At 41.0% G+C, this 25450-nt stretch overlaps 1 protein-coding gene across 1 annotated transcript in view; it reads left to right on the forward strand.

The window, feature by feature from the left end:
* The window catches only part of UTP20 (UTP20 small subunit processome component), a 90494-nt gene extending 66085 nt beyond the window's left edge, over window positions 1-24409 (forward strand). The window contains exons 41-62 of the mRNA XM_054719406.1: window positions 966-1261; window positions 2539-2678; window positions 2939-3095; window positions 5130-5228; window positions 7344-7511; window positions 8691-8857; window positions 9696-9837; window positions 10724-10840; window positions 12258-12428; window positions 12661-12792; window positions 13201-13311; window positions 15614-15693; window positions 16080-16149; window positions 16280-16462; window positions 17177-17308; window positions 18339-18471; window positions 19927-20114; window positions 20766-20837; window positions 21587-21883; window positions 22115-22241; window positions 23444-23589; window positions 23876-24409. Coding sequence (XP_054575381.1) covers window positions 966-1261; window positions 2539-2678; window positions 2939-3095; window positions 5130-5228; window positions 7344-7511; window positions 8691-8857; window positions 9696-9837; window positions 10724-10840; window positions 12258-12428; window positions 12661-12792; window positions 13201-13311; window positions 15614-15693; window positions 16080-16149; window positions 16280-16462; window positions 17177-17308; window positions 18339-18471; window positions 19927-20114; window positions 20766-20837; window positions 21587-21883; window positions 22115-22241; window positions 23444-23589; window positions 23876-24031 — 3284 coding nt within the window. The 3' untranslated portion in view covers window positions 24032-24409. The remainder of the gene's footprint in view (window positions 1-965; window positions 1262-2538; window positions 2679-2938; window positions 3096-5129; window positions 5229-7343; window positions 7512-8690; window positions 8858-9695; window positions 9838-10723; window positions 10841-12257; window positions 12429-12660; window positions 12793-13200; window positions 13312-15613; window positions 15694-16079; window positions 16150-16279; window positions 16463-17176; window positions 17309-18338; window positions 18472-19926; window positions 20115-20765; window positions 20838-21586; window positions 21884-22114; window positions 22242-23443; window positions 23590-23875) is intronic.
* The last annotated feature ends 1041 nt before the right edge of the window (window positions 24410-25450 follow it).

The following is a 25450-nucleotide window of genomic DNA, read 5'->3' on the forward strand; positions in this document are numbered from 1 at the left end:
ATGTATTAAAGCCCTTTAACAGTATGTTTAGCTAGCTGAATCTGCATTTTGCAATTTTGCATAAATAGAAACATTAGAAATTTTAAATACTTAATTTGCTTAACTATCTCTTCTTAGATATGACTGAAGTTTAAAGTATTTTTTGAGCACCTCCTATGAACTGGGATTTTATAACCTAATATCATTTGTCCTCCTAAGAACCTTACAAGCACCTTAATTATTAGTTACCCAATATTTTTGATAAGAAAAATTAAGATTCAGAAATGTAAAGTAACTTTCCCAAAGCCACACAACCAGTAAACAAAACAAAGACTAATAATTACCATGTTTTGAAAGTCAATGAAGTGTCAGAAATAGATTTTAGGCACATTATAGCCTGCATCTCATTTAATCCTCACAATAGCCATGCAAGGTGCTATCTGCATTTTACTGGTGAAGAACCCAGAGCCCACTAAGGTTAAGGTAACTGACTGTGGTCATATGGCTGGTTAGCGGAGCCAAGGCTGGACTCGACCCACAATGATGTGCTGCCTGGTTTTCTTTAATAAACAGAACCCTATGGTAAGGGACATTTCTGCATGAGAACTGATGGCCGTATTGTGATTTTCATGGCTCGACAGTGTAGGGTTTTGCTTTTAGAAACCTCCAACCACAGTACCTTGGAAGCTTCTTTTTGCTCAAGATCCTCCTCCCGGACTAACCTCCCAATGTGTTCCCAAAGTTCACAGTTTTGTAATTGTCAGTATACTTGTCTCTATTCCTTATTAGACTCTAAACTGTGAGAAAGAAAAGCAAAACAAAACCCTAACCCATAACCCTCTCATGTACTGTGATTTCTTCAGCACTTACCTTGTCTGCCCATAGTTACTGACTAGATGTTTTTTATTGGATGTTAGTAGAAAAGGCTATTCAACACAACTGCGTTGTTTCCTTATTTGATTTGAGATGCCTTTGTTGTTTACTAGATATGGACACAACAGAAGTGACTGAGTTGCCAGAGCCTGAAGCCATGGAATTAGAGCCAGTGGATGAAGAAGAGATGGAAAATAGATGTAAGAGTTTGTCAGATGGCAACGAAGAACTAGGAAACCCTGAGCCAGCCGATTGTGAGGGAACATCAGCTAAGGAAACCGAGTGTGTCACCAAGTCCTTCTCTTCCCTTCCTCGAAATAAGGAAGAATTGGAGAGAACAATGAAAAATATCCAAGGAGCCATAACAGGGGATATCCTACCCAGGCTCCATAAATGCCTGGCATCTACGGTAATCATTCTGCTTGGGGCCCAGCAGGTCTGTGTGAAGCGGGGAGTTTGTGGGGCGCTGTCAGCCTGAGGCTCCAAACTATTACTGATTGATGTCAGTGTTTGGATTTTCTTTTATCTCAACATTTCAGAGTTCACTTTCTTTCTCCTCTAGTCCTCTTCGGGTTCATCTCCTGCTGCAGTTAGGCAGTAGTGTTCCTTCTTCATTATGATTTTCACCTGGTAGATACATGCTTTTTTATCTCTGAAGTAGATAGTAAGATGGCTCCCATTTCTAAAACAGGTTATTAAAAATTACTGTCTGTTTCCCTTTTTTACTTCTTGGCTACTTCTCTACTATTCAAAATTATCTTCCCCCCGGTTAACAGGGATAACTTTTAGCAGTGGATTCTCATGATGCCATAGCCCTTCCTACTCAGTATAAAACATGGATTGGCAAACTGTGGCCATTGGCTGAATCTAGCCTGTGGCTTATTTTTGTAGCTAAAATTTTGTTGGAACACAGTTAAACTTGTTGATTTACATATGGTCTGATTCTGCTTTTGCATTACCACAGCTGAGTTGAGTGGTTTCCACAGAAATCAAACCAAAAATATTTATTCTCTAGCCCTCTAAAGAAAAACTTTTGCCAACCCCTGGTATAAAATATTAACTTGGTCATTTTATATCTTAGTAAATAACTTTATTTGAGACACTATATTTCTTATGAACCAACAATGTCACTCAAACACTTGAAAGTCTCAATTGAGCCCTAGCCGGTTTGGCTCAGTGGATGGAGCGTCGGCCTGCAGACTGGAGGGTCACAGGTTCGATTCCGGTCAAGGGCATGTACCTTGGTTGCAGGCACATCCCCAGTGGCGGGTATGCAGGAGGCAGCTGATCGATGTTACTCTCTCATCTATGTTTCTAACTCTGTCTCTCTCCCTTCCTCTCTGTAAAAAAATCAATAAAAATATATTTAAAAATGAAAGTCTCAATTGATACAAATTTTATAGGATTTTTATAATATTTCATAGCAGTCTTAACCCACAGTAGTGTAAACTTGGCTTTATTTTTTTCTGGTTGCTCCTTTGAAAAACATTTGTATTCCTATTATTTTTACAATTTTTAAAGGTTTATTCTCAAACTGCATAATTTAGTTTGTTTTCTAAGGCACTACACTTAGAAATGGACATCAGTTATATCAAAAATGCTTCTCTTTCAAATGAAAGGTTGTAGTGTTGGTGTGTCCCTGATCTATTTATCTTCATTTTAGTTTAACCTAAATTTTTCTTACAGACTAAACGGGAAGAAGAACACAAGCTCATAAAGTCCAAGGTTGTGAATGATGAAGAAGTGGTTCGAGTTCCTTTAGCTTTTGCCATGGTTAAACTAATGCAGTCCCTTCCACCAGAAGTTATGGAAACTAACCTGCCAAGGTATGTTATGTGACAATCGCAAAAGTTCCGTGAAAATCACAAATTGCCTCTTTCTTCCTAACTTGAATGTCTTTTATCGGGAAGAAGAGAGGTACTGTCACAATTTGCTGTGCTTGACAATCCTAAGTGAGAAATCTGGGTTATGGGCAATGAAGAAAGAAAAGGATGTTTATATTTTTATTTGCTTCTGGTTGGTTTTTTTTGGTGTGTTTTTTGTTTTGTCTTTTTGATTAGTCGTTTTTCAATTTCTCATTTTCTAGTATTTTGCTAAAAGTGTGTGCCCTCCTCAAGAATAGAGCACAAGAAATCAGAGACATTGCACGCAGCACTCTTGCAAAAATAATAGAAGATCTGGGTGTGCACTACCTGCAATATATTTTAAAAGAATTACAGACTACCCTTGTCCGTGGCTATCAGGTAAACTGCATTATGTGCTTTATTTTTAAGTTGGGTTAGAGTTTTTATATTTGCGGTTTGAACACTATAAGTCATGCTGCTTTGGCCCTATCTTCAGTATAGTTGATCCCCTTAGATAGCCGTCAAGAATAGTCAAAAGTTTCTAATCAGTATTTTTTAAAGCTCCAGTATTTGATTTTTGTAAAAATCCTTCTAGGTCAAGCTTATATAACCTGTCATTTTTATCTTAAATCACTTCATGTCAACTTCTGCATTCTCTGAGTTCTTAAAAAAATCTTGTTGAATGCATATTGAATGTATTGCCACAAATGTGAGCAATAAACATACACATCTATTTAAGATTTGAAACAGTGTTGGGCACTGAGCATACAAAGATAAATCAAGTACAGCTGTGTCTTGGAGGATTTAGTCAAAATATAAGGGAGCATCTACAGTATTTAAATGAGTAGCCCTTCTTTAACCAACTGTTTTTCAAGCCCATCCCATCCTATATAATAAAAGGGTAATATGCAAATTGTCCCTAATGGCGGAACAACCAGGAACGACTGGTCACTATGACACACACTGACCATCAGGGGGCAGATGCTCAATGCAGGAGCTGCCCCCTGGTGGTCAGTGCACTCTCACAGGGGGAGCTCCACTCAGACACAAGCTGGGCTGACAGCTGCGAGCGCAGTGGTGGTGGTGGGAGCCTCTCTCACCTCCTCGGCAGTGCTAAGGATGTCTGACTGCAGCTCACAGGGAGCGGGCCTAAGCCGGCAGGTGGACATCCCCCAAGGGCTCCCGGGCTGCCAGAGGGATATCTGACTGCCAGCTTAGGCCCGTTCCCCTGGGGAGCAGGCCTAAGCCGGCAGGTGGGCATCCCCCAAGGGGTCATGGACTGTGAGAGGGCGCAGGCTAGACTGAGGGACCTCCTTGCCCCCAAGTGCATGAATTTTCATGTACCAGGCCTCTCGTTATTTATTAAAATAATTAAAATAGGGAGAGGTAGTAAAGGGTAAAGGGGGTCAAATATGTGGTGATGGAAGGAGATTTGAGTTTGGAATGTGATCACACATGCAATATATAGATGATTTGTTATAGAATTGTATACCTGAAATCTGTATGATCTTATTAACCAATGTTACCCCAATAAACTTAATTAAAATAGAGGTCGTCTAGGCATGTAGACACTACCAAAATTGTACTGTTCAGCTGTCATTCTTCATCCTCCCAAAAGTATTTTTTTGAATTATTTAAAGCCCTCAGGAAACATTTCAAATATGTAAAAGCACTAAAAGATCACAAGTAGACACATATGAAACTGTGCCTTTAAAATCCAGTCTGTGTATGGACAACCCAGTGTGCTTCCTTGGCCTGTGATCATTATCTCGTGTTTACCTTGGAAGCAGTATAAAGATCAGAAAGCCTGAGAGCAGCACAGCGTAGTGATAGGGCTCTGGTGCCGTCTGCTTTCAAATCCTGACTCCACCACTTCTACGCTTGTAACCTTGAGCAAGTTACTTGACCTGTCTGTGCCTCAGCTTTCTCTTAAAAAATGCCAATAACACAGCACCTACATCAAAGAAAGAATAGGTGAAGATTAAATGATTCCCTACATGGGAGGTATTAATATGTGCCTAGCCTGTGGTAGGCTCTTAGGAATGTTAGCTCTGGTTACTCTTGAGGGCAAAAACTTATTTGTGTCCTTCATAGCACGTTACGTACCAGCTTTGATTGCATTCAACACTGGCACACTCTTTAATTCACAGGTTGGTTTGTAAAGTTATGGGCTCTTGTGCCTTTATACATCCCTGGCTTGGCCTCGTCGCAATAATCCTAAGCATGGTCATGTGTTTCTGAGCAGCTTTTTTACAAAATGACCATTTGATCAAAGGATTTTAGATAGTGATATAAGTACGTGTCATTTGTCAAAGCTTCTCCCGGCAGTAATGACAGATATGTACCCGAGTGCTCTGCAGTAGTTCTTAGCTATTACTTTTTTCTAGTGTGGTATCTTAACGAGTTATACTTTTTTTACACATTTCATTTTAGGTCCACGTCCTGACTTTCACCGTTAACATGTTGCTGCATGGCCTCACCTACAAGCTGCAAGTCGGAGATTTGGACTCTTGTTTAGATATAATGATTCAGGTAAGATTTAGAGAAAGGAATTCCAATGTTTTTTTAAAATAGGCCAAGGATACCAAACAGTCAGTTTACAAATAAGAGAGAATAATAGCCTATGAAAATGAAATTAATGTTCTGTCTCATATCTTAGATTAGTAGGTTTAAAAAGCTAAGACTCAGGTGAAGTGAGCTGGTGTGCTGCCATTGTTTTCTGGAAGGAAAATTGGCATTGAGCAAAAATTTCAACCACTTCAAAATATCTGTTTTAAAAGAATAATCAGAGTTGTGGTCTCGGGTTTATATAAATGTATATTTACCAGAGCTAAATGTATAATAGTGAAAAATTAATAACAGCCAACTTTTAAAATTGAATCATTTGATAATTTAGGGTAGGATTTGGAAGAGACTAAATTTATATATATTTATATATATATATATATATATATATATATATATATTTTTTGTTTTTTTTAAATTGATTTCAGAGAGGAAGGGAGTGGGAGAGAGAGAGAGAGAAACATCAATGATGAAAATCATTGATCGGCTTGCCGCCTCCTGCACGCCCCTTACTGGGGATTGCCCACAACCTGGGCATGTGCTTGATGGGAATCTAACCTGGGACTCTTCAGTCCACAGGCTGATGCTCTATCCACTGAGCCAAACTTGCTAGGGTTGGAAGAGACTAAATTTGCCACACAACATTTTGTTCATTATTTAAAACTGCAGACACTAACATTTTGAATTAAATGTATTAATTTTGATTACTAAGTCCAAATGTCATGAGCTTAAAAAGAAGTTAAGCAGCTCTTTGGTGATATCTAAAACTTGTCTGCAAATTATGCAGTTATATGTATAAATCTGTGCAGTACAGTAGGTCCTTGAATAATGTCATTTCATTATCACACTAGAGGCCCAATGCATGAAATTCATGCAGGGGGCTCAGTCCCCGCTGCCGTGGCTTTGTCCAAAAGGTCGTCTGGTCTAATTAGCATATTATGCTTTTGTTATTATAGATTGCTGAGATGTTTGTATCCGTTAGCCTGTGGGAAAATTGGTTTTGTCATGCATCATTTTGCTTAAGGTTGCAGAACCTATCCACGACAATGAAAACACCATTTTCTTCTTTTGTTTCCCATTAGTATAAACCGTCAGGTGTTTCTGTATTTGTTATTTAGGAATTGGTTCCCAAACTACATTGAAAAAAGTGAACTTTTTTTTTTTTTAATTTCTTTATTGTTAAGGTGTCACATATTTGTCCTCATCCCCCCATTCCCATCCCACACCCCTCCCCACGGATGCCCCAACCCCCTGTTGAACTTAACCATTGGATAGGCTCATATGCATGCACACAAGTCCTTTGGTTGATCTCTCCCCCCTCCCCCCACCCTCCCTTATCCTCCCTCTGAGGCCCGATAGTCCGATCGATGCCTCCTTGTTTCTGGTTCTGTTCTTGTTCCTCAGTCTATGTTGTTCATCATTTCCCCTAGATGAGCGAGATCATGTGTCACTAGAGATATACTTATAAGAACTGAATGTGAGACGAGCAATAATAGTTATGCTGACAGGCAAATGAATCAGTCTGTAGTGAGTTTCTTTCTGGACCAACAGTTCTTTTGAGACCCAATTTCAATGTCCACCGGTTCCTTATGTGTACATGTCAGCACTGACCCCTCAGCTCTGGATGGTGGACAAATGGTGGTAACGGAGGTCCGACTCCCTCTGGTTTGGTCTCGGCCGGACCCAGGGGCACGGCTTCACCCGGACTCAGGGGCACGTGGCCTCACCCAGACCCAGGGGGCGCGCGGCCTCACCCGGACCCGGGACTCAGCCTCACCCGGATGGATCCAGGGTCACACGGCCTCACCCGGACCCAGGATCCGGCTTCACCCGTATCCAGGGGCGCAAGGCCTCACCCGGACCCAGGGGCACATGGCCTCACCCGGGCCCAGGGACCTAGCCTCATCCGTGTCTAGGGGCGCGAAAAAAGTGAACTTTAATAGTAATTTCTTCCGTCTAATTTCAGTCCAGTCCAACTCGCTTTCCTTGATCTGGACGTGCCAGTGCTCTTTTCAAAGACTGCTTATGTTGGCATATCTCGCTGAATGTACGTAACTGCTATTTGACCTTCTTCTTTTAAAGATTTTTAACCACGAGTTGTTCGGTGCCATTGCCGAAGAGAAGGAAGTGAAGCAGATCCTCTCCAAAGTCATGGAGGCCCGAAGAAGCAAGAGTTACGATTCTTATGAAATCCTGGGCAAGTTTGTAGGAAAAGATCAGGTTACAAAACTGATCCTTCCGCTAAAAGAGGTGAGGACTAGAATGCTGCTTGGGGATCTTGAAAAGAGCCTGGCTGGGCAAACCTAGCTGCCCTTGATCACGATTTCCCTGGTGTAAGGACACCACTACCATGTGGCCACTAGCTGGCAGCCCTGAGTTGAGTGTTCTAACCCAAAGTTCAGAGTCCCTGCTGTAAACCCTGAGATACAGGAAGAAAGTTAAGAATCGAAGAGTGGGTGAATAGTATAGCTGGGCCCAGTCAGCAGCTAAGAATGTAGCCTTTGGAGACTGCTGCTCCCGGAATGCCAAGAGGAAGAAAACTGGCATTTGTTGAACATACATAATGTTCTAAACATTGTGCTTCATTATCTCTTCTGATCTGCACAACCACCCTGTGAGATCTACGTACCTCATCTTAGAGACAAAAGTCAGGCTCAAGAAGATAGAAAGGAACATGGTTAAGGAGGAAAGTCAATATTGAGTTCCATATCTTTCTTATCTGAAGCTCACATTTTCCCACTGTTTCTTTCTGCCTCCTATTGGGCAGGGACTGTAATTCACCTTCCTTAATAGAATTCTCTGTGCCTATTGCAGGGGTGAACATTCAATAAACATTATTAATTCTTTTTATCGCTGTTATATGTACTAAGACGAGAACAAAAAGCACTATCTTAATGGCATGAGTTATCTATAATTCCAAATGTTTTGGTGCTGGATTACCTCCATAGTTCCTCAAACGCATTTGGCTTGATCTAAGAATGTTAGGTATGCTTTGAGGATGAAAAGTCAACAGAGCACATGTATTTTCTATGTATATCATCAAATCCCTCCAAGGAAATGACAGTTATTACTGCCAGGTCTATGCAAGGAAATGGCTTTAGTGCACCTGGAGGGTCAACATCTCACAAATGTCACATCCTGTCTCCAGCTGTGTGTACCCGGGCCTCACCCACAGAGAGCAGAGAGGGGCTGCAGGACACCCAGGGGCGCCCACACTGCTGACCCTGGTCTTCTCTGGGGTTGAGGTGATGGGTAAATTTGACTCTGTTCTATCTGTTTGAAACCTTATAAGAATGTTTCAGTTTTAATTAGAAAAATATATATTAAAAAGCAAATATACTGGTATATATATATTTTAAAAACTACCATTAGAACAAAGCCCAATGCAATTCTTTGTTACCTGAGCATGACATCTGTGTTTGCCCCTAGATCTTACAAAATACCACAAGTTTAAAACTGGCCCGGAAAGTTCATGAGACCTTACGCCGAATCATTGCAGGACTAATTATAAATCAGGAAATGACGGCAGAATCCATTCTATTGCTTAGTTATGGTTTGGTCAGTGAAAATCTCCCCCTGCTAACAGAGAAAGAAAAGTAAGTTTGAAAAACAAAAACTCACATTTAGGTGCTTGTTTCTGATAAGACATTCAGTTTTAAATGGGTTAACTTAAAAATTTGTTTTAGTAAAAAAAAAATTAATACTTATCTGAGTTATAAGATGGTTCTACTTTGTGGTGTTTTCTCTGATATCATTTCTTTTGGGGATGTTGATTGAATCAAAGTTAGGATAGAGTTTAAATATCCTATATACCTCTTATTCTGGTCAAATAGAGATTTAGATCTTGAATCCTAATAGTACTGTCTTCATTTCAGAGTGGCTGCCCCTCTTCACCAATCTACTAAAGGTGGATTTTACCATTTAAATATCAGGACAATTTCATTTCACATATAAGAGGACCAGCTCTGTGGAGGGACAGGTGCTCACCTTCACAGTAGGCTCTTAGATTAGAATCTGAGCTCTCTAATGCCTTGAGGTTAAGCACCAATTTACAATTCTCTTTATTTTACAAAGCATACCATAAACTTCTTTGCAAAAAAATAGGAGCTCAATACATACTGTTGCTTCTAAGGAGATTTAGATCTTAAAAGTTTTTAAAATGCCATATTGGTAAACTTCCTTTAGCTTTTGCTTCTGAGTTGTTCTAAAAGAGACTCCTTGGCACTTGTTTTCAGACATCAAAGAAAGGGAGTGTACCTTGCTGTTCATCTGAATTTGAGAGGGTCCTCTGTGTCTCCTGGTTAAGGGAGAAAAGACCCCACAGCAGACAACACATTAGCTAGTGCTCAACTCTCATCCCCAGAGAGGGCCACAGTAGCTTTTTATTGGGAATGGGAATGCAGCATTTGTTTTTTATTCCACTGTGATTGACAGAAATCCAGCAGCCCCTGCCCCGGATCCACGTCTGCCACCCCAGAGCTGTCTTCTGCTCCCCCCAACTCCAGTTCGAGGCGGGCAGAAAGCTGTAGTGAGCAGGAAGACCAACATGCACATATTTATCGAGTCTGGGCTTCGGGTAAGAATTAACCCTAAAGTGAGACGCACTGCACTTGGTGGGTCTGTGCCTTTTCCTGCTGCTGAATCTCTAGTATTGCTTATTTCCACTGTAAATGTCATACTGTAAGTAAATTATGGATTTTTTTTAAAGGTGCACTGGTCCATTTACTATTTATATTGATCTCTTCCAGTACTTACTTTGATAATGTAGCTCTCTCAGAATTAATGATTCTGACTTAATATTTATTATGGTTTCATTGTTGCTTTGCCCATTAGTTTACACCTCTGAACTACTGTGAATTCTTTTAAAAGGTGGTGAGCTTTTAAAAACACAAGTCTGATCATTTGATTTCCTTTTAAAAACCCTTCATTGGCTTCCATTATCCTAGGAGTGAGCCAGTCCTGCCATTGGGCTGTAAGGGCCTTGCCTTGTACTGTACCCATTCCAACACACGTTCTAGCCACACGTGGCTTTCCCTCGGTTCTTAAAGTCTCCACACTGTTCCTGCTCCAGGGCCTCACCACCCACTCTTCCCTCTGCCCAGGTCCCAACAGAGCCCTGCATTTACAGTTATTTCCTAGAGTCTGTCTCCCTGGCTAAGATCCCTCAGTGCAGGGACCGTGTCCATCTTGGTCATTGCCACGTCCTGCATGCTAAGCCAGTGCCTGGAATCACAGTAGGTGCTGAGTAAGCATTTGGTAAATGACATTCTAATCTCAGCTGCACAGTAAGCTCCCACCTCTTCACTTACTGAGACTCTCCCAGGCAGTGTCCCGTTTTTTCCAGAAGTTTTATGTATCAGAAAGAAGCATCTTACCATTTCAGGCTGTCTCTTATTTCGCCTTTACCTAACTCATTTGGTCTTATGGGCACCTGCTGTGAAATGTCTTTTTAAATCTTTTAGCTGCTGCATCTGAGTCTGAAAACTTCCAAGATCAAGTCTTCGAGTGAACGGGTTCTGGAAATGTTGGATCCTTTTGTGTCCCTCCTCATAGATTGCCTGGGTTCCATGGATGTGAAGGTGAGCACCTGTCCCTCCACCGAGCTGGTCCTGCAGAGTACCTAGAACTGAACTCCTAGGCGTGTGCGACATAAGATAGTGGGTTTTGCTCTCCAATTTAGTAATCTCATATGTTCGGATTGCCCTTAACAGTTTATAAAGCCCTTCTAGGTACATTAATTACTTCATTTAATCCTTGCAGCAGCTTCATGAGGGTGAGTGGCGGGTCCCCATGTCAGTAATCATCCTCACCTCTTCACCATCGTCACTACCCCTACTCCCTGCTGTGAATCCTCAGAACACTTCATGGGGTATTTATTATTGTTTCTGCTTATAGATGAGAAAACTAGCCCTTGAACTAAGTGACTTGCCCCACAACGTAGATATAGCGTGTGAGCCTCCGTCTCAGACTCCAAAGCCCACACCCTCTCATTCCTCAGATTGTCTGTTTTGCGGAAGGTTCTGAGAGCTGATTTGCTCTACTCAGTTAGGTAAAAGCTGCAGAGCTGGGATCTATGCCCCGGTCCTTCTGACTCTGGAGCTTTTTCCTCTGTCTTCATCTAATCAGCCCAGGAAGGCCATCAGCAGCCAGAGCAGTGGGAGTCTTGTCAGGTAGAGCTGAACTAGGTGAAGAGGGTGAAGGTCATTTACCAAATGCTTACTCAGCACCTACTTTGATTCCAGGCCCTGGCTTGGCCTGGAGGTTCAGGGATTCTCATGTAAATCACTTGGTTTTTTTGTTTTTTTTATATATTTTATTGATTTTTTTACAGAGAGGAAGGGAGAGGGATAGAGAGCTAGAAACATCGATGAGAGAGAAACATCGACCAGCTGCCTCCTGCACACCCCCTACTGGGGATGTGCCCGCAACCAATGTACATGCCCTTGACCGGAATCGAACCTGGGACCTTTCAGTCCGCAGACCGACACTCTATCCACTGAGCCAAACCGGTTTCGGCAATCACTTGGGTTTTTTAAAAATATTTTTTTATTGCTTTGAGAGAGGGAGAAGGAGAGAGAGAAAAACATCTGGCATCCTTTTGATCTTTGTATTTCTACTACTCATTAGAGTGTCATGTATACACAATACAAGCTTAGTAAGAATGATTAAATTGAAGTATCATTTAGAAAATAGAAAAATCATTTATAATGTGTGTGTGTGTGTTTTTAATTGCTAAAATTGGCCAGCCTAGGCAATTATTTACCCGTATAGGTTAAGAATGTGGTAAGGTAGCTTGTGGGTCATCCTACAGCAGTAAGTTCTCCTACAGTGGGGAATGGGAAACCCCCCTGCCTTCGGCACAGTTCTTCCAGAGGGCTGGGCAGAGCATGTCATTCCTTCAGCATGGCTGCGACTAGAGAGTACCCCGCCGCGGTGCTGGGTCACTGAGTGTGGTCGCTTCACATGTTGACTGGTTTTGTTTGGTTTGGTTTCCAGGTGATCACAGGTGCTTTGCAGTGCCTGATCTGGGTCTTGCGGTTCCCTCTGCCTTCCATAGAAACAAAAGCGGAGCAGCTGACAAAACACCTTTTCCTTTTGCTGAAGGACTATGCAAAGCTCGGGGCTGCCCGGGGTCAGAACTTCCACATGGTGGTAAATTGTTTCAAGGTGAGCTGTTTTCACTTCCACTTAGAAAAAGTCAGGCCCAGGATTAACATCAAAGTTAGTTTTCCCCATCGTCCTTTCTGGTCTTGGTCAAAATGTATTCCAGATTTATTTGCTAAGGCCAGAGGGCTGATTTCCTGTGTGAAAAGCATTGATATCGTATTAAATCCTCATGATGTCACTGGATCCTGATTTGTGGGACATCCTGGCATTAACCTCACCATTGACCTTGCAGTGTGTGACCATACTTGTGAAGAAAGTGAAGTCTTACCAGATAACCGAAAAGCAACTCCAGGTCCTACTAGCATATGCTGAGGAGGACATTTACGATACATCAAGACAAGCCACTGCGTTTGGTCTCCTAAAGGTACGGTGTCATCAGAATGTTGGGCTTTACAGTTCATGAGCCTCGAGTCAAATACTTAAAATAACATGGAACACAGTGTTTTGACTAGCAGTAGACTTTCAAAATTATGTAATTTATAAAGATGATGATTTTGGTTATTAAAAATATTTGAAAGTGAGTTCTGTATTAATACTTCCAGGGAAATTCTGTACAAATACAGGTATGTTCCCGTACTTATTATATTGGACATTGTTTTCCTTTTTTTACTTGTGAAATATACTTAACATAAAATAGCTTGTTTTAATGATTTTTCTTTGGGAGGTACTTCCATTATGTTTGAAGACTGCCTGTGGCTACTTTGACACCAGGTTGGCTTATGCCCATCTGCAATGAAACATGAAGAATATGTCTTTTCCTTCTGTATTTTAGGCCATCTTATCAAGAAAGTTGCTGGTCCCCGAAATCGATGACGTCATGCGGAAAGTATCCAAGTTGGCCATTTCTGCTCAGAGTGAACCTGTCCGGGTCCAGTGCAGACAGGTTTGTAGAGATCCTACTCCCATAGCAGGAGTCGGGCCTGCCTTCTCTGTTTGGTTTTTAGATAGAGAGATGGAAACACTGACTAAATTCTGAAGACAACTTTGTGCCATGTTGATGCTTTATTCTGTGATTCAGGAACCCATTACACTCCACGTATGAGGAGGGCACTTTTCAGTTAATGAGGAACATTTTGAGTACAGCCTACCATGTGTAGCATGTTTAGATAGGTATAGCATGATAGCCTGCAGCAAGGATTCCCATGCAGTGGTCCAGCTATCGACTAACTACTTACATATATCCTTGTGTGTCGGCTGCTGCCAGAAGAGGGTCAGCAAAATTCTTATAGTCCCTGTGTTACAGCAGGCAGGCACAAAACAAAATGCCACAAATAGTTATTTAATTACAGACATCGTAAGTGCCAGGAGGAAATGGTATTATCATATTTCACAGGACACACCATTATTTATATGTCTCAAAAAAAACTTTATGACACCAGGGTCAGATGCTACCAATTGTAAGACACATCCCAATTTCAGATATGTGAAAATGTGAGCTTCTTAGAGTTGATGGACTATGGAAGAGTGTATGATAAGAGCATATGATCAGGTGGAGAACCACCCTATCTGAGTAAGGAAGATTTGATGGAAGAATAAGGCTTCACCTTCCAAGTGAAGGGAGTGGCAAATGCCAGAGGAAGTAAGCCTTGAGGTGGGTAAGAGCTTAGCTTGTTGGGAGCTAAATGAAGGTAAGTGACAGGAGGAAGGGAGCCAGGTTAGAGGAGACCTTGTGGTCTTGTTAGATTTAGGGCTTTGTTCTGAGAATAGCAAAAGAACAATTGAAATCAATAGGCAGGGGCGTGACATGAGCAGATTTGTGTTCAGACCTGTGTGCATCCCTCATCACGGGAGCAGCCCAGGGGGTGGAAGGGTCTGAACTGGAAATAGGAACTCAGAGTTAAATGAGTGTTTGGGCTGCTAAGGAGGCCAGGGAGGAAAGGAAAGAAGCTTGTCTTGAGCAAACATTTCCTTAACTACTGTTTTTTACGAAGGGGAGCTAGCTGCTACTTACTAAGCACTAGCTGTGTGCCCAGCACTTTGAATACATGACTTCAGTATCCCCATTTATGGCTGGGGGGAAAAACAGGCCTGGAAAGTTTAATGATGTGCCTGGTTCTCACAATCTATATATATAAAAGGCTAAGTGACCATCTGACCAGTAGCTATGATGTGCAATGACCACCAGGGGGCAGATGCTCAACGCAGGAGCTGCTGAGCTGCGGTGACTTGGCAGCTGCAGTTCTCCGGTGACGTACCCAGGAACCAGAGAGGAGGGAGCCCGATTCCGGGGTGTGTCACCCGAGAACTGCCCTCTCGCAATCCAGGACCCCTCAGAGGATGTTGGAGAGTCAGTTTCGGCTGATCATAGCAGGTCAGGCCGAGGGACCCCACCTGCCGGAGGGACCCTGCTCACTCTGCAGCTGCCCTTTGAGCCACAGCACCGCCCCAGGTGCAGCTGTTCAGGAAGGGACTGTGGGAGGTTGGCTCCAGGGCAGTCTCACCCCACCAGCCACCTTCTAATTAATTTTCTTTCAGTGTGCATGAATTCGTGCACTGGGCCTCTAGTTTATTAATAAAAGAGGCTGAATAGTATATGGTTTGAAAGCAGAGCATTTGGATAGACTAGGCATGGCCACTTGAACAAGTTACTTATTTGTCTACCAAACTCATTCTCTTCATCTGTAAAATGGGTCAACATCACTTACTTCCTAAGGAAGTAATGAAAATTACCTGGGAAACAACCCAGTGTTGGGCACATAGAAGGTATTTAGTAAGTACAGTAGTTATTATCAGTATTAATGTTATTACCACCATTATTGTTATTCTTACGGGGAAATACAGGGTTGAACCACAGTCCATATTCAGTCCACCACATCACACCACCTATCAGAACAAGAAGAGTTTCCATCATGTGAGCTTAGATTTGGAGCCCTAAACGGCCAAGCCAGGGTTGGGCCAGGACTTGACTCTTGGTTAGGTGTGTAGGGCGGGACCTGGGTAAGTAAGGTGGGAGGAGAGAGGAAGGGGTCCAGTTCTCACTCAGGAGGCCAAGCTTGCCTAAGTCAGTGGTCGGCAAACTCATTAGTCAACAGAGCGGCAAACCGCGGCTCGCGACCACTGGCCTAAGTGATCACTCTTCTGAAAGGTCTTTTTAACCTACCAGCCTATCCCAGAAAGCAGCTTAGGAAATAGGAATCCTAGAGTGATAGGATCCCAATCATCTTCTGTGTGACTTCTGTTCCTAGGTTTTTCTGAAATATATTCTTGACTATCCCCTGGGTGATAAATTGAGACCGAACTTGGAATTCATGCTCGCTCAACTAAAGTAAGTGTAAGCCATAAACTATGCAGAGACGGTGGGGAGGTTTCTTCTCTCCTTTTAATGTGGCGGCTGTCTTGAAAAGAACAAGACTAAACATAAGGGCATGTTCTCTGAGGATGATCTGTGAGTCACTGACTTAACTAGCAAACGTTGTAGCAGTTCCGAGTAGCTTTCACTTCAGTATGACCACTGATTGGCACTAGAGTCCACTGAGGAGAATGGTAAAGATCTAACAGAAGTACATGTAAGACTGCACAGCAGTTGGGAAAATGGAGTGTTTTCCACTTTTTAAAAAATAGACTGGCATCTTGAGACAATATTTTAAATTCTTAAAAATAATTGTTGGTAAATGTAAAAGATACTAACAAGTCCTGCTGTTCTTGCCCTAGTTATGAACATGAGACCGGGAGAGAGTCCGCCTTGGAAATGATTGCTTATCTCTTTGACACGTTCCCTCAGGTATCCTCTCTCACAAAGACAAACTGGTAACCGTGTTTCCCTCGAGCCCTCGGGTGCCCACGGTCCTCCCTTGGTGGGGCATCTTGGGATTCCAGTCTCAGTGTGCTCATATGTGCCCGTTTTCTTTTAGGGACTGCTCCATGAGAACTGTGGGATGTTCTTTATTCCTCTTTGTCTAATGATGGTGAACGATGACTCTGCCCTGTGTAAAAAGATGGCATCCATGGCGATCAAATCCTTACTCAGTAAAATCAACCTTGAGAAAAAAGATTTTCTTTTCGATATGGTTACCACCTGGTTTGGAGCAAAGAAGGTTAGGGTTGCTTTGAACCATATTCCAATGGAAACTCTTAGCTTTTGGTGTTTATACTTTAAATAAGAACACATATTCATTGTTGAATTAATTTTTCCCAAATAGCTTTATTATTTTTATTTGATTATGTTCATAATCTTATAGTAAAATTTCAGAAGATGTAATAAGTTGTAGATGTAACATAAGAATCACCTGTATTCCCACTCCAGGGTTAATGTCAGCCAGTTACTAAGAATGTGTCATAATTCACATAGCCAGCCCCCATTGATGAGTGCTTTCATTTCCAATTTTGCTTATTCAGTTGATAGAATGTAATTTTTGTCAGTGATTGTGTCCACTTGCTGACTCTACCACTATCAACACTGGCCCATCTTTTGTGGAATATAAACAACACATCCTAACGTAATACTGGTTTTAGTATTAAAGTCAGAAGGTGGGGCGTGGCAGGGTGGTATGAAACTTTTCTATTTTTTTAAACATTTAAAAATGAGAAAAAAATCTATTCAGTGGATAAAGATGAATCACTTTTTAAAAATGTTTTTCTTGGATATGAAGATTTCTCCATATTCTTGTCACCAATGATCCATTTTCCATCAATTTCTGGTTTCATAAAGAACGGTTGAGAACAGAATCATGCCCACTTTCATTTTATAGTTTTGCAAACAGCCTCCCAGGTTGTGTTGACTTTGTCTTTGGGTGGCTTCTCTTTGGTAGAGCTTAAGTAGACAGCTAGCTGCGCTGGTCTGTGGAGTGTTTGTGGAAAGTGAAGGAGTCGCTTTTGAAAGAAGACTTGGAACTGTTCTCCCTGTGATTGAAAAGGAAATTGATCCTGGAAACTTTGAAGAGGTAAGTTATTTTGCTAGGGAATGAGAGTTCTGCTAATTTTTGTAGTTTTGCTTCAGGTGATAACAGCTAATAGATTAAGTAATGTGTCCAAAAATGCTTTTTTATTTATAAAAGCAATAGTTCAATGCAGTTGGATCTTTTTTAAGACACTATTTCTTGCCAGGCCAATGTGGCTCAATGGTTGAGCATTGCCCCTTGCACCAAAAGGTCGCTAGTTCGATTCCCAGTCAGAGCAAATGCCTGGGTTGTAGGCTCGATCCCCAGTAGAGGTATGCAAGAGGCAGCTGATTGATGTTTCTATCTCTCCTTCTCCCTTTCTCTCTCTCAAAATCAATTAAAAAGGAACAAGCAACAAGAGAAAAGCAGTTAGTTACCCACAAGGGAGCATCCATATGACTGCCAGCTGATTTCTCAACAGTAACTTTGTAATCTAGATGGGAATGGCAAGAAATATTCAAAATGATGAAAAGCAAGGACCTACAACTAAGATTACTCTACCGAGCAAAGCTATCATTTAGTAGAATTGAAGGTCAAATAAAGAGCTTCACAGACAAAAGGAACCTAAAGTAGTTCATAACCATTAAACCAGTATTACATGAAATGTTGAAGGGTCTTCTTTAAGAAGATAAAAATAAAGATAAAAAATATGAACAATAGTCCTAGCCGCTTTGGCTCAATGGATAGAACGTCAGCTGCAGACCAAAGAGCAGTTGGATCTTTTTTAAATGTGGACTAAAGTAAGTTTTCCTCCCACAGTGTATGACAGAGGTTCTCAGGCAGGGTGACTTTGCCTCCCAGAGGACATTTAGCAATGTCTTACTGGCATCTGTCTAGTGGTTAGAAGCCAGGGATGCTGATAAACACCCTATAGTACACAGGGCAGCCTCCCACAGCAAAGAATTACGCAATCCAAATGTCAGTAGTGTTGAGGTTGAGAAATCCTGATGTACATTTGCACGCTGGGATAAAAATGTCCGTCAAATGCTTTGCAATTGTTGTCTTGGTTGATTTGCATCCATCCTGTTTTTAGATCATGGAAGAGACTAAAGAAAAAGCTGCAGATCGCCTTCTGTTTAGTTTTCTCACACTGATAAGTAAACTCATCAAGGAATGTAATATTATTCAGTTCACCAAGCCCTCTCAGACTTTGGGTAAAATCTGGAGTAAGTATTGTCTTTTTCTTTAAATCTAAAAATAAGCACATTGTGATAGAATTCTTGAAAATAAATTTGGGAAATCAGAATATGAATACTTCAGAAAGTGTAATGTCAGGGGAAAAGACCATAAGAAAAAGATTTAAAGGGCCTTTATACATTGATTACAGTGAAAATGTTTCTTTGGGGGGGGATTAAGTATATATGTGTGTGTATACATACATATTAATTACAAGTAATACATTTCATTTATAAAATAAAGAATATTAATTATGGAGGAGTATAAGAATTGAAAATATTCCCCAAAGTCCTCCTTGCTACTTGATAATAACTTGGTATATAGTCCCTTCAGTCTTTCTGGGTTTTTTTTTTTTTGTTTTTGAGGTTGCATAATTCCATATAAACTTTTATATCCTGTCTGTTTATACTAATAGCTATCCCTTTAAATAGCTATAAATAGTCCATTATGTAAATATGCCATATTTTATTAAACCATGTCATTTTTGTGAGATACTTAAGTTATATGTCACTCTTTAAGTGAAAAATATCAGATTTTTTAATTTAACATATTCAATTTTGTTTAGTCAGTAGAAAATAGACATTGGAATGAATGCTTTTAAGTACCCACCTGTTTCAAGAGAACTTGTGATCCTGTGAGAAATATATGGCCTCCTCTGGTATGGCTCCCCTGAGACATGGCCAGATTATTACAAAGGATCATGTAGAACAAAAGTAAAACCATATTCGTGAAATACAGCGACAGAGAGTAAAACTCAGATATGACATGATTCAACCAGAATTTTAATCTTATTTCCCAGCACCACAAGGCTTTCCACTGTATTCTCCAAGTGCAGTGTATGGAGAGTGGCCGTGGAGCTTGAGTATGGCCTTTAACAAATCCTATTTAGGAGTATGATCTCTGAGTCCCAGGCTTGGTTCTGCCTCTTACAGCTTGACATATCACTTGGCCCTTCGAACACATCCATTTCCTCATCTATAATCTCCGATGGAAATGACAATTCCAACCTCACAGAACTGTTGTGAGGTCTAAAAGCCCTGTGCCTGGCACGTAGAAAGCATCGTAAGTGATACCTTTCCAGTCAGCTATTTGGAGCCACCAATTTCAGTAATTATGAGAAACAAATGTTTGTATGTATGTATGTATATACACAAACATTAATTTTAATTTAGAAATTGTAAATGTTAATGCCACCTTATCGCCCTCCAATCTGAAAGTAGTTCTTATGGACCTGGCTTGTTTTAGGCTTACCTCTCCCGTGTCATTTACCACGTTAGGAGCTGGTTTGCTAGTTGTTCCCAGTGTCTCTCACCTCATTGCTCCCTCATGTTCAGTTCCCCAATCCAGGCACATCATAGGTACTGAGGAAATGCCTAAGTTAGTCCTGTTTACCACCAGAGTCCAGAAATCTGTTGACTTCTGAGAATGCATTTTGGTTCCCTTAGGTCACGTGCACGCTCACCTGAGACATCCACACAACTGGGTGTGGCTCACTGCAGCCCAGATTTTTGGGTTGCTCTTTGCCTCTTGCCAACCAGAGGAGCTTATTAGAAAACAGAATGCCAAAAAAACGAAAAGGAAGCTCTCAGAGCCTGTAGCAGTCAGGTTCCTAACAAGTGACCTTGACCAAAAGGTAAGGTTTCTCTAAAGCCTTTCTTCCCTCGTGACCCGTGTGCGATGTTCACTCTAGTTCATGTAATATCCGGGGTTAGGCCTTGGGAGAAATCCTTCCAGCCAGCACCTTGTTGCATATGTGAGTCTATAGAAATCTTGTAACCAGAAAGGGGTCACCCTCAATGCCAAGGTTTTTCAAAGGTAATTTTTAGGCTATCAATCTAGTCAGACTTTTGCTTTGCTTAGTTAGACCATTCAATATCTTAATGTCTAAGTTATCAACATTGGAAAATAAGATTAATACCGTCTGTCCTGCCTCCTTCATAACCTTATGGATAATTAATGAGGTCATGGTTCATGAAAATGTTAGGTAGGGACCATGTTATTTCTATCTCTGATTCCCTCAGGAGCAGCACAATGCCTGGCTCATAGTGGGAACTATGTATATATTGATGAATGAGAAGAGTAAGAAGGGAAGAGGGGGAAAAAGTATTGGAGTGTTGCAAAGTTCTCTTTTAATAATTTCAGAGATCACAATCTATATCTCTCTGCTTAAATGTTTGTGGCAGGTAGAAGGGAACTGTTATACAGTTTTTAGTCATGAACCTTCCCCTCTCCAAATCCACTCAGAAATGCCTTGTATGGAATCTGCCAATGTCTGTTTTCACAGATGAAAAGTATCTCCCTGGCCTCTTGCCATCAGTTACATTCCAAATTCTTGGATCAGTCTCAAGGAGAGCAGGTAAGTATCATAATCCTATCCAGTTAAATAGAAGGGACCTGTTCTACCAACAGTCTAGGAAAAGGCTCACATTTGGTGTTTGGTTTTTGTTTTGTTTTCCCTAGTTTAATGCTTGGGGAATTAACTGAAATATAAACATGCTCAAATACATGTTCAGTTATGCCCATATAGCTAATTGACTCTGGGATCCATTGGGGGAATATTCTTGGCTGCATTTAAAATTACTGATACAGATAGTACAGTGGGAGACTGTTTATTAAATATTTTCATCTTTAGTCTTATCTACTCCACATTGTGACTGATTATTTTCATATTAAATTATAATACTGAATTCCTTTTCTTAGTATTTGAAGAGAAAGTAATGTTCTTGCGACCGGGTGGTCTGAGAATTGTCTTAAACAGAAGACAAGTAATTCTATTACTGAAAAGCTTTATATATTTCCATATTATAAAGTTTAACCACATGTAAAATTAAATATAGAGAAGGCATTTATAAATATGCAGTAAATGTAAATGGCTTTTGAATAGTTGGTCTGCTGCGCCCTTTTCTCTTTTGATAGTGCAATTGGACTGGAGTGGTGAGGGAACACAAATGTGGCATATGGATAGGAGCAAGGCACTGCACGTCTCTTGTGAGCCGTTATGGACCAGACAGAGCAATACAAACTAAGAAACTAGAAACTAAGTGAATGCTGTATCTAACGTGTGATCTCAGCTGGCATACCAACACTTTTGTTTTCTTTTTTTAGGTTGTTAAGAATTTGTTGTTCGTAGCTAAAGTCTTATATTTACTGGAACCTGATTCTGGCGATAAGCAAGGTCAGATGAAAGACGGCATGGAAGAACAAGAAGCTGTAGCAGGTGGTGTGGCCAGAGAGGCAGTAGAACATGAGGCCCATGCAGATGGGAAGGCGGAATCTGACAAAGAAGAGAATGAAGAGGGGAAGAAAGAGCACAGCAAGCCAGCCACGCTGCTGTGGCTGATCCAGAAGTTGTCTCGGATTGCAAAACTGGAAGCTGCCTACTCACCTAGAAACCCCTTAAAGGTGCGATACATATACAGAGTGACTCAGCGTGGCGCGCGTGTGTGTGTGTGTGTGTGTGTGTGTGTGTGTGTGTGTGTGTGTGTTTTAGTGGTGTTAGTGATTCTCCCAAGTTCCTAAGAACTTTTGCACCCAAAACTGAAGCAGTAATATCTTCGCCCAAATGGACCTTGTTTCCTATATTATTTGTATGGCTGCAAGTATAAGAGAAACACTTCTGATGTGTATTTTCAGAGAACATGCATCTATAAGTTTCTTGGAGCTGTGGCGATGGATCTTGGAGCGGACAAGGTGAAGCCGTATCTCCCAGAGATCATAGCTCCTTTGTTCCGAGAACTGAACAGCACCTATTCGGACCAGGGTAACCGCGGCCCCTCTTCTGAGTACTTTGCGCCTCCCTCCTGAATGCTTCCTTCTTCCTTTCTGCTCTCCCTCCCTGCCAGTTTATGTTAAGAAAGAAAACTTGCTGGGTATCAAGATAATTAATAGCAAACAAATAAGGCATGTTTGTGTTATATTTTTGCTTTCTTGTGTCTAAGAGTGAACGTTTCCTAAAAGGTGTTTTACTCCTAGGCATAAATATTCAAAGAAAACTATAATTTGGGGTGGTTCTAAACCTCATAGTGCTATATGAACAATCATGAACTGTGAAATAATAATTCTCAAGAATTATAAGGCAGAAGTATGAAATATTCAGTTTAAATCTCTCCCTTTTTCCTATCAGCCTCACTGATCCTAAAATGTCTATTTTGCTAATAAGAGGGAATTGGGGGTTGGAAAGAGAAAGTAAAGCAGATGTTAAAAAGTTTTAAAATAAAGCAAATGAAGTAAATGTCAAAGCAGGACCTGCTGTGGTCCTGCAACCTTGAGAGTTTCCTTCCTCTTAAAGAGGCAAAGCAGTGGTGAAGGCCAGGCCTGCTTTGGTTCTCATCAGCCAACATACATGAGCACCTAATAGTTGACAGGCACTGGGAGTTCAACAGCGGAGAAAAGGCCTAGTACCTATTTTCAAGAAACTATTTTCAAGGTACACTGAACTCTCCTGAAATTGATGCAAAAATCTGGGTTCTTTGCATTTCGGAGAGAGGAGGCAGGGAAGCTTTTCATCAGCTTCACAGAGAAGTCTGTAATCCACACACACAGAAGTTATGGCCAGAGGTAAGCCTCTGTGACCTGTGAATGAGCGAGGGCCTGGAGAAACACACTTACCTTCCCCCCATCTACAGAGCTGAGCAGGTTAATCAAATGTAACCCACAACAGTGCTGTCCAGTTCTCAAATTAATGTCTTCTGAGCCAGGATTCCGCTAGGAAGTGGGCTTCTTGGTCTCTGGTCTCATTGAATCCTGGATGAGATGGTGGCTGGGAGCTGTGTCCAGCACTTCTGCTGCTGGTTTTCTCATCTCAGAAGTGTAGGGGTTAGTTTCAGATTAGCGTTTAATGTTCAAGTAATAAAAGTGATAATGCTGTAGGAGTTTAAATTTCGCATGTTGTTGATTTTGTAGATATTCAAATGTATCCTTTCCTAGGTAACTGTCTCTGGTTATTATTGTGTGTGTGAACAGATCCTTTGCTGAAGAATCTATCCCAGGAAATCATAGAATTACTCAAAAAGCTGGTTGGGCTGGAGAGCTTCTCATTAGCCTTCGCCTCAGTACAGAAGCAGGCTCACGAGAAAAGGGCACTCCGGAAAAAGAGGAAGGCTTTGGAGGTAAGTTTGCTGTTTGAAAATACAACACGGCGTGCTCGTTATGCTTAGTGACCATTTTTAACTAGGGGTGTGTGTGCACACGTGTGTTGCACTGACCCAGGGAGGAAGAGGAACTGGCTGTGTTTGAAAAGTGCGGACGTTCTAGCTGGGGCTCCAGATTTTCTTTAGTGGTGTGTATACATTTGTGATGCTTGAAGGTGAATGAAATGGTCCATATGTGCATTTGATTTTTATTAGTTTAACATTTACTTTAAAAGTAATAGAAAATTTCTATTCTTTTTTCAAGTTTGTAACTAATCCTGACATTGCCGCCAAGAAGAAGCTGAAGAAACACAAAAGTAAAAGTGAAGCAAAGAAAAGAAAGATAGAGTTCCTGCGTCCTGGCTATAAGGCCAAGAGACAAAAGAGCCACAGCCTGAAAGATTTAGCGATGGTGGAATAATGTGCTCCCTGTGCTGACAGTGTCTCATGAACTTTCCAGTGTATCTGCTACTCAGAAGTCACAGCAGTTTTATTAAAATTATTTTAATATATTTTTATTGATTTGAGAGGAAGGGAGAGGGAGAGATAGAAACATCACTGATGAGAGAAAATCATTGATCGGCTGCCTCCTTCACGCCCCCTACTGGGGATCGAGCCCGCAACCCAGGCATATGCCCTTTACCGGAATCGAACCCACGACCCTTCAGTCCGCAGGCCAACACTCTATGCACTGAGCCAAGCTGGCTAGGGCAGGTTTTATTATTTAAGCTAAACTTTGGCAGAGATTGTATATTATACAGTTTAATATAATCATGCTTGTATTTTTTTAATTAAAACATTTTATAATACTACCGTATCTTCACTGTCTAAAAAGCATGCAATAATAGCAACAGAGTTTTAAAAAAGTTTTAAGATACACTAGTACTTTAAAACAGCAAAACAAAATATAGAAGTTAGGGGTAAGTCAAATATGATTTATAATACCCTTCTGTAGGAAATTATTATACTTCATCAAAAAGACATTGGGAAAAATCTGCACAAAGGGAAATACAAACATATTCATGGATAAGAAGGTTCAGTATCATAAGAGGCTAGTTCTTTCCCAAGCTGGATCCCATTGATAATGCATAACTGAGCAAAACCCCCAGTTCTTTATATTTTATATTTCATATTACCTTAACCAGATGATTCAAAAAAAATTTTTTTTTAATCTTTTTTTTTTTTTTTTTTTTTTTTTTAAGAGAGAGTGAAATGGAGAGGGAGACAGAGAGAAACATTAATGTGATAAAGATACATTGACTGGTTGCCTCCTGCATGCACCCTGACCAGGGCCAGAGAATCTGAAACTAAGGTATGTGCCCTTGACTGGAATCAAACCCGGGACCTTCATGCCCGCGGGCCAACGCTGTATCCACTGAGCCAAACCGGCTAGGGCTGATTCTAAAATTTATACAGAAGATAAGCTGGGCCATGATGCTCTTAAAAGAGAACAGAGTGTGGGGCTTCTCCTGTGAGTTATCAAAAGTGAGACCCAGTGCTATCTATAGGAGAGACATGTGGTAAATTCTGCTTCATTATAATTAAGACTTCTACTTAGAAAAAGACTAGGATATGGTATATACTGATAAAGGATTATAACTAACCCCTGTGAATCAACAAAGATAATCCAGTAAAAAGTGGCATTACACAGAAGAAATATAAATGGTCCTTAAACATTAACAGTTACCAATATGTTATATTCTTAAGTACTAAAGTACTTATGTACTGGTTGGTAAACAGTCACTATCTTGAGACTCCCACACCAGAAGTTAAAAGGGGGAGGGGGTCCTCCTACATCAGCTATGTCTAGTTGTTCAATGTTTTTAAATCACTCCTGTCT

This window comes from Eptesicus fuscus, chromosome 7, assembly GCF_027574615.1.
Source record: "Eptesicus fuscus isolate TK198812 chromosome 7, DD_ASM_mEF_20220401, whole genome shotgun sequence".
Taxonomy (NCBI): domain Eukaryota; kingdom Metazoa; phylum Chordata; class Mammalia; order Chiroptera; family Vespertilionidae; genus Eptesicus; species Eptesicus fuscus.